At 38.7% G+C, this 8,539-nt stretch overlaps 2 protein-coding genes across 2 annotated transcripts; one reads left to right on the top strand and one right to left on the bottom strand.

The window, feature by feature from the left end:
- Positions 1-470: 470 nt before the first annotated feature.
- LOC132185923 (tetraketide alpha-pyrone reductase 2-like) lies at positions 471-1,965 on the top strand. The gene is made up of 6 exons (XM_059599739.1): positions 471-576; positions 662-834; positions 923-1,111; positions 1,193-1,355; positions 1,518-1,707; positions 1,824-1,965. The coding sequence occupies exons 1-6, from the start codon at positions 471-473 to the stop codon at positions 1,963-1,965; spliced, it is 963 nt and encodes a 320-aa protein (XP_059455722.1).
- A 4,040-nt stretch (positions 1,966-6,005) lies between these two features.
- LOC132184736 (ethylene-responsive transcription factor ERF118-like) lies at positions 6,006-8,333 on the bottom strand. The gene is made up of 2 exons (XM_059598473.1): positions 7,680-8,333; positions 6,006-7,560 (listed from the first exon to the last, which is right to left on the bottom strand). The coding sequence occupies exon 2, from the start codon at positions 7,347-7,349 to the stop codon at positions 6,357-6,359; it is 993 nt and encodes a 330-aa protein (XP_059454456.1). The 5' UTR covers positions 7,350-7,560; positions 7,680-8,333; the 3' UTR covers positions 6,006-6,356.
- Positions 8,334-8,539: the final 206 nt, after the last annotated feature.

Below are 8,539 nucleotides of genomic sequence, written 5' to 3'. Positions count from 1 at the left end.
AGCTAAACTTTTGTACGACTTGGTCACTTGCATACAAAACCCAACTAGCGTGGGGAACATTTGAAATCTTGGGGCATTCACCGGGTAATGGTCATTCATTCAGAGGCCCAGCCCCAATTCCATTTCTTGGGTCCAAAAGCCCAAGCAACTCCTAAGTCATGCTGAGCCCATTTGGCTGGTCCAGCCGTACGAGCACATGATGTCATACAAAGTAGAAATCCTGAATTCGAACAGCAAGTATATATGATTTTACCTCCACGTACAAGAAAGAGTTAAAAGTAAAGTTTGAGCCGGTAAATAGAGAATTAGGCGAGTGAAGGTAGACAAAATCGCACCTTATGGGTTGAATGAATCATCTGCCTAAACTGAAATGCACAGTGCGTGAGTTTTCTTTAATCTTATGAGTCTTTGGAGCCACTAAAATCACCATTATTTATAAGTAACCAACAAAGAGAAACAGAGAGATAGAGATGGCAGAGTACTGTGTAACAGGGGGAACAGGGTTGATAGCCGCTTATCTGGTGAAGGCATTGCTAGATAAAGGACACACTGTGCGTACAACGGTGCGAGACCCAGGTATGTGCTGCAAGATAGATGTTCATTCAACGCCTGAAGCTTCTCCATTGATATATATACAACATTTTCTTCTTTCATTTCACAGGGGATGTGAGAAAGGTGGGCTTTCTCTGGGAGTTGAATGGAGCCAAGGAGAGGCTTAAGCTTATAAAAGCTGATTTGTTGGTCGAAGGAAGCTTCGACGACGCCGTGCAAGGCGTTGATGGTGTCTTTCATACTGCATCCCCGGTCGTCGTTCCATATGATGATAACATTAAGGCAAAGCTTCAACAAAGGACCTTAATTTATTTATTTAAAATTGTCCACATTTTTATACACTTTATCTACTGATATCAATATAATACAGGCGAGTCTGATTGATCCCTGCATAAACGGCACATTGAATGTGCTGAGCTCCTGCTCAAAAGCCAGCAGCGTGAAGCGAGTTGTGCTCACCTCTTCCTGTTCTTCAATAAGATACTGCGATGACGCCCAGCAGGTTTCTACTTTCAACGAGTCCAATTGGAGTGATCCCGATTACTGCAAACGCCACAATGTATATACTGAGCGTAAACTATAAACTACAGTGTGCATCCCCTGCATACATTCTTGACTGAATTCTTTCCATTGCCTGCAGCTTTGGTATGCATATGCCAAGACATTTGCAGAGAAAGAAGCGTGGAGGATGGCTAAGGAGAGCGGGATGGATCTTGTGGTGGTGAATCCATCTTTCGTCGTTGGTCCCTTGCTAGCACCGCAACCAACCAGTACGCTGCTCCTCATTTTGAACTTAATTAAAGGTCAGCTTCCACTCACAGCAATATCCTTAATCAACGCTTATTTTAAAAACTTAAACCGATAAAACAGTAAAAAATATTTAATTGAAATGGGATGTCAATAACAGAAATAAAATTTGAACTTTAAAACATTTGTTCTGATACCATGTTCAACGTCTTTGCTAGGTGTCAATGGAGAATATCCAAATACAACGGTTGGGTTCGTGCACATAGATGACGTCATAGCTGCGCACATGTTGGCCATGGGGGAAAAGAGAGCATCTGGCAGGCTTATATGCTCAAGCTCTGTGGCTCACTGGTCCCAAATCATTGAGATGCTCAGGGCCAAATATCCTTCCTACCCATTTGTAAACAAGTGAGTGAACAAATCAAAACACTTTTTCTAGTTTTTAGTTTGCTTTCTTGTGGCTGAAACATTCTGCAGATCTCTTTTCTCTGCCTCATGTGTCTGTGATTGTTATGGCATTGTAGGTGTAGCAACCACAAAGGAGACAGCAGCCCACATAGCATGGACACCACTAAGATTACTCAACTGGGGTTGCCTCCCTTAAAGACCCTTGATCAAATGTTTGATGACTGCATCATAAGTTTCCAAGAGAAGGGATTTCTGTGAAAAGTCCATGTATAATGTCTTCTGCAGAAGTTTTCTTTTCCTTAAGTTTTTTGCAAACAATGTAGATTTGGATTCTGTAGGAACAATCAGCTAAAGAAGAAACCATTACAATAATTCAGTGAGGATCTCAGTCATGAAAATCATCGATTGTGATTGCCAAACTCTGAAGGAGTTTTGAGGAGAATACCTGTGGAAGCATTAGGTAGAATTAAACTTAGACACGACCATCTTTTCCTGCAATCATTTCATCTGTCTTGCGGATATTAGTCGACGAGTGATTGCAAATTGAAAAGCTCTCGCTTCCTTTCAGTTTTTATTATCCAACACAACAACACAATCCAAACACTCTTTTCTTTATATGATTGAGGCTTTTTTCACACTTAAGTCGATTCTGTATTTTGCACCAAAATGAAAACAAATCATTGGCCATTTTTCACACCTTGCAATAACCATTCATCTAAAAAAATTCGAGAAATAGATGTTCCCCGGTAAATGGGATGACCTTCATTTTTTTTTTTTTACCAACCAAAATTAAAACCACCACTGCACCAGAGGTGTACCGGTGCCAATAAGGAGTTTGTATTGAGAGTGGTCGTAACCACGTCCCCATGGGTTGAGGGTGGTTGCCGCCATCCCCAATGTGCCATCATTGACCACCCTCTATAGTGTGTGGCTATCCCCAAAGCCCGGCACATCCACTTCAGCATGCAACAGACTCCATGATTGTAGGAGGAGTTTAGTTAATAAGTTGCAAGTTTATTAGTTAAGCTTTCAGTTGTAAGTTGGTTGTTAATTGTTAGCACTTAAGTCCACGTGTTCAAACTAATTTTGTTTTAGACTAAGCTCAAACAGACGTAGTATATATAGTGTACATGCAATTCTAATGAGAAGTTAAGTTGATTTTTCTCCAAGTTTGAGCATTCTTTTCCATTTTCAACATGGTATTAGAGCTTTTTCTCTGAATTCTCCGCATCTTCTTCATTCTTTTCTTCTTATTTTTCATACCTTCTTACTGCATTCCTTCAATGGCGATTCTTGAAATCAATACTGCTGCTCCTTCCGATACTACTTTTTCTTCCACATAAATGAATTCTTTTAGTCCTTTCTTTCTTCATCATGGCGACAGTCCAGGTGCCATGACTGTTTCTCAACAGCTCAACGGAGAAAACTATAATTCATGAAAAATGGCGATGATGATGGCACTCTCTGCCAAAAACAAGCTGGATTTTGTTAATGGCACTTTGTCGAAGCCCTCCAATCTTGCTGATTCCACTGGTTTGGCATGGACTAGGTGTAATAATATGGTTCTGTCATGGTTATTGAACTCTGTTTCCAAGGAGATCGCCACAAGTATCATCTATATTGATGATGCTTCTAAAATGTGGAACGATCTTCACGATCGTTTTTCTCAGCACAATGGGCCGCGTATTTTCCAGCTCTAGAAGGCTATTTCCTCTCTGTCATAGGAAAATAGCTCTGTAAGTTCTTATTTTACTGCACTGAAAGGTTTATGGGACGAGCTGGATAACTGTCAACCAATTCCTACATGCACCTGTGGAGCTTTGAAGACTATCAACCAATTAAAATTGTGAATCAGTTTGAGCATTCTTTTACATTTTCAACAAGAAGCTCTAAAGTTGGCCACGCACCCCAATGCTTCTCAGTATGGAGACTTTTTCCTTTTCTTTTTATTCTTAAAAATAATTTTTTGAAGATTTAATTTTTAAAGAAATGATATTTTAAGAAATCTGGACAAAATATTCTTCAATTTCAATTACAAAATTTGATTACTTATGAGTTTTTTTTTTTTGTTTTTTTTGACATGTTTACATAAGAGGGGGAGGGAGTGGAGATTCGAACTAGTGACCTCTGCTTCATAAGACGTGATCTCTAGTCAATTGAACTGCCCCTTAGAGACTTTATGTGCTCTCAATAACCGAAAAAATGTCATCCTATTCTAATTTCTTATATTCCTAGCAATATATATTTATAAGGATTACAATTCACAGCTGCCTAATTAATAACGGTAGATCCCCATCCTAATATTCCTAGTCCTGAGAAATGACTATTCTTGTCAACAAAACTAGCCTTAAAAAAGAACTTTCTTGCAAGAACCATAATTATCGCAACAAATGCCTCGCGTGACTCATCAGAATAATGACCCTTTATCCAAGTAAAAGGGGGAAAATTGAGCTTCACAATTATGACTATTTATTTACTCATGGTTGCTGTGGAGCCAATAACACTTTTGCTTAATCTCTGCTGTTATCACGTAGGGTAGTAAGATATTAATTAAATAATTATTTTTATTATTTTTTTATAAGAATATAAAATTGAGTTAAAATAATAATTAAATAATAAAATTTATCATTTTCTATGCTTACAAACTTTTAAAATAATGAGTAATATACCATACTTTGTACTGAATAGTCGAAAATGATTTTTTAAGAGACATGGCCTACTTTCTTCATGTGGCTCCCAAGTTACCACTAGGCTAACTGTTAAATGGCAACCTGCTAAAAAAGAGAATCTCTCCAAAAAAAAAAAATTGAAAAAAATAACATAAATCACTCTAGAACAAGCTTATCAAAATAAGGAACTTCTAAATAGTATCGGAAACTCTTACAATTAGCTGTTTGATTTGCTAGAAATATGAACTATTTGGGAGAAATGGGCCTTAGAGCTCTTTCAAACTATTCGTACAACCAAAATAAAATATCCTTATTCCCTTCCTAATATTATTCAATAATTTTATTATTCATAATATGTGTGTGTGTTTTTTTTCTAAGTTTATTCATAATATGCTAACACCAACTATCAACCAATCAAATAATGATTTTATTTATTGAAACGGGTATTAGCTATTAATAATCATAAAGGTTTTCAGTTGATTAATTTAAACAAAATGTACCTTTTCTTAGAAGTACAAAGACAGGAGGATATTTTTATAATGGATAACCGAATTGACAAAGATAACCAACCAATAATGAGAAAGTCAACCCGATTAAAGTAAGAATCAAATGGTTAATTTAGGTTAAAACATTAAATCCAAAGCTTAGTGACTCATACCGCATTGGTTGGGTGGGGTATTAGGGCTGCTCTTTTTGGGTGCGTCCATCTTAAGATACCATCTACATTCTCACCCTATTCTGAGCGTATGATTAATTGTCTTATTACCACCATGTGTTCTTTTTCTTTTCTTTTATTTTTCTTTTTTCTAATTTTTTTACTATATAATATAAATAATAAGAAATGGTAATTTTCTATATTTTGTAATTATTTTCTGCACATGATTTATAGAAGGACCAAACACAGCCTCCGTGTGTGTGAGTGAGTGAGTGAGTCACACTAGGTCCATTGAATAGGTGGGATGGGAAATGGCATACAGCTAGCAGAAAAAGGAGTCCAGAGGGCAGAGAGATAATCCCAGCAGCTTTTGCTGCCTCAGCTTGAAGATATGCTTTGCTTGGTAAAAGAAGTCCAACTTTGGCCCACTTTTTTGGTACAGTCTTGTGTACGTTTGGGGGAATAGAATGGCCTTAAGATTTACAACCTTTAAAAATCCTCCTCCTGCAGGTCCAACTTCACTATTTTTTTCTTCCCCACAAACAGAGAATAAGCAGCAGCTAAAGAAGAGAACAAAGTTGATCTAGGAATCAAAGAAATTAGATACATGTTATTTTCAGTCTCAACCATAAGATCCCACCGTAAAGACTCGAGGATGTAGCAGTAGCACGAGGTTTGTGCTCATTCAACTGATAGAGACTCTCGACCATAAGATGTGCGGTTCAGAATATGATAATTTCAAACAACAATTCATGAAAATATATATATCATTTGACTTTTAAAATCGTAGTACATTATTTCAAGCAGGGACATAAATACAAATTTATAAGAGTCTTATTAACTCATTTAGACTTTTAGCTTGCAAAATCGCAAAGCCAAAAGGAAAAATTAAGAACCCTTTGAGAATAACACAAAGAAAAAGAACTATTATAATGGCATTCTCCCCCCCAAGCACAAACATTTGAAGATGAAAATAGAAGAAAATTGATTTCATTTCATACTCATATAATATGATATGATAGAAACAAAACAGAGATGATGAGGAAATGAGCAAAGCTTTTGACACTCGGCAACAAAGGAAGCACTCACTCCCCTTGTAGAACAAACCCTTGGACGGCTCTTATAGCACAGAAAAACCCAAGGACTACAATGGTGGCTCATCCCTCACCAGCTCTCAACAGCAGAAATAAATAAACCTAAAACCACTCACAAAAAACCACTCTCTCAGGAACAAATCTTCCGGTTCCTAAGACTCAACGCTCTTCAACGAAACCAAAAAAAAATTACAATAGTAAATACTAATAATAGATCCTAAACTGCAAAACTTAAACGCAGGGTATATTGAGGGGTTCATTCATCCAACCAGCAGCAATTTCTTCGCCAATATCACCGAAATCCCAGACAGGAAGCTCACTAGGCTCACCGTTTTCAAACCCACCAACATCGAAGTCCTTGAAAAACTGCCCAATATCATCAATGCCGAGGGAATCGAACTCCGGCACAAAATTGAGCGCTTGCTCAAACGGAGCAGCATCAAATATACAACAATCTTCCGGTATCTGAAGACCTGCCAAATCAATCCCAGCATTAGTATCAACACTCTCTTCTTTGATCTCGTCAGTGAGATTCGCATTGGTGTTGGACGCCGAGGTCTCCAACTCTAGCACCGAAGCCGGAGAGGTCTCCGACAACACGCTCTCGGAGTCATCTGAAGAACCCAGATGGTGGTTCTTCAACTTGGAAATCGCAGCAGAAGACGACGACGCGTTGTTGCTCTTCTCAGGGGCGGCATTGGAAATGGAAGACAGAGCGGCTTCGAATTCGAGCCTCTTGCGCTCGTAAACAGCAGAAGCCTCTTCAGGAGTGTTATATGTGCCCAGCCAAATCCTTGCTCCTTTAAACGGGTCTCGAATCTCAGCCGCCCATTTGCCCCATTTCCTTTGCCTAACCCCTCTGTATTTTGAGGATGAGGGTCTTCTATTACCCATCGATGGGGTTTTAGCCAAAACCCTTTTCTTCTCGGGGTCTCTGGCTTCAACATTACTGTCCTGACAAGAACTCTCAGTCTCAAGGGGCTTCGGTGCTTGATTTTTCACAAGAGGAAGATTGATTTCACGAACGAATCGTTTAAGTTTCTTCGGCCTCCAATCGCTTCTCTCAGACTCATCCTCGCTTGAAGATGAGTCGGTAGCGTACGGATCTGAACAGATTACGCGGACTTTCCTCATCGTTTTGGACTCTACAACAGAAACTGTAGGTTTCTTGGTCTTTTTGCAGATGTGGTTTAGATTGGCAGGTCGTTTCTGTGGCTCTGGCATTATGACAAAAAGGAAATCTCTCGCCAACCCCTCAAAATACCCAGAAAATTTTCAGGGAAAATGCAAAAGAAAATCAGAGAAAACTAAAAAAGAGGACAAAAATCTCTCAGAATCTCAACGATATCAAGTGAGACCCCCTCTGAGGAACAAGAAAAGGAAAGAAAATCGTTTTATATGAAAAGCCCCAAAGCACTCCACTCCAGAACAAGTCCTGCAAAAAAAGCAAAATCACACAAACCCATCTCAGATTCAGCACAGAGAATCACCCAAAAACCCAAAACCCAAACAAGGGTTTAACAGAGATTTAACAAAATCGCAAAAACCCCATACCTTTTTGGCCTCAAACGCATCGAAACGGACGGATTCACCAGATTCAATCTCTGCCAGAAACAGCAGAGAAGCATGCAGTAGTAAGAGCAGAGAGCAAAAAACCCAGAGAAGATCGCAATAGAGAAAAGCCAGAGCTGCAACAGAGCCCCAATCAGCACCAAATCAAACCCAGCCGACATAAATCCGCTAACCCACAACCTCGGTTGCTCCTTTCCGCAACGCCAAAACCTCTCTGTTCTATTGCTCTAACAGAGAGAACAAAACACCCGAAAGAAGAAGCAAAAAAATGCTCGGTGAGATGCTAAATATAAGCAGCAACCAAAACCCCAAACCCCAAAAGAGACTCAAGAGGATTAGAAATGTATGGCCAAGATTTACCCTTTATAAAAGAGACAAAGATCGTTGAGAGTTATTATCAAAGTTTTTCAGGACAGTGATATTAACTGACTATATATATTCTACAACCATTGAACGCCGACGCAAATCTCTATAGAAACATCATCAGAAAAAATAAGATAAATAAAATAAAATAAAATATCAGACATAAAATATTTCTTAAAAAACACCAATTTTCTCGGTAATCGAAGACAAACAAAAAATTCATAGTATGTTATTCTACCTTTATTTGGTCTCTCTCTCTCTCTCTCTCCCTGGCACACACTGCGTTTCACACAGGCTCTCTCTCTCTCTCTCTCTCTCTTTAAGCCATTCACTTTTTCCCAGGCGGTCAAAAATAGCATTAAAGAGAGGGCAGGTAAAATTAATATAAAAGTCTTTCAGGGAATTAAAATATTTTTGGGGATGGGTTTGATGAGCTGGCATGGCCTTCAAGGCAAGCACATTCATGGGGCATGACCATC

The sequence above is a fragment of the Corylus avellana genome, chromosome ca6 (assembly GCF_901000735.1).
Source record: "Corylus avellana chromosome ca6, CavTom2PMs-1.0".
Lineage (NCBI taxonomy): Eukaryota > Viridiplantae > Streptophyta > Magnoliopsida > Fagales > Betulaceae > Corylus > Corylus avellana.
Note: the sequence above shows the minus strand (reverse complement) of the source record. Positions and strands in the feature narration are given on the sequence as shown.

Excerpts from the sequence above, each read along its gene's own strand:
- LOC132185923 (XM_059599739.1), top strand. The coding sequence starts at position 471 with ATGGCAGAGTACTGTGTAACAGGGGGAACAGGGTTGATAGCCGCTTAT. Across the intron at positions 577-661 it reads TACAACGGTGCGAGACCCAG|GGGATGTGAGAAAGGTGGGC; the intron begins GTATGTGCTGCA and ends TTCATTTCACAG. Across the intron at positions 835-922 it reads CATATGATGATAACATTAAG|GCGAGTCTGATTGATCCCTG; the intron begins GCAAAGCTTCAA and ends AATATAATACAG.
- LOC132184736 (XM_059598473.1), bottom strand. The coding sequence starts at position 7,349 with ATGCCAGAGCCACAGAAACGACCTGCCAATCTAAACCACATCTGCAAA.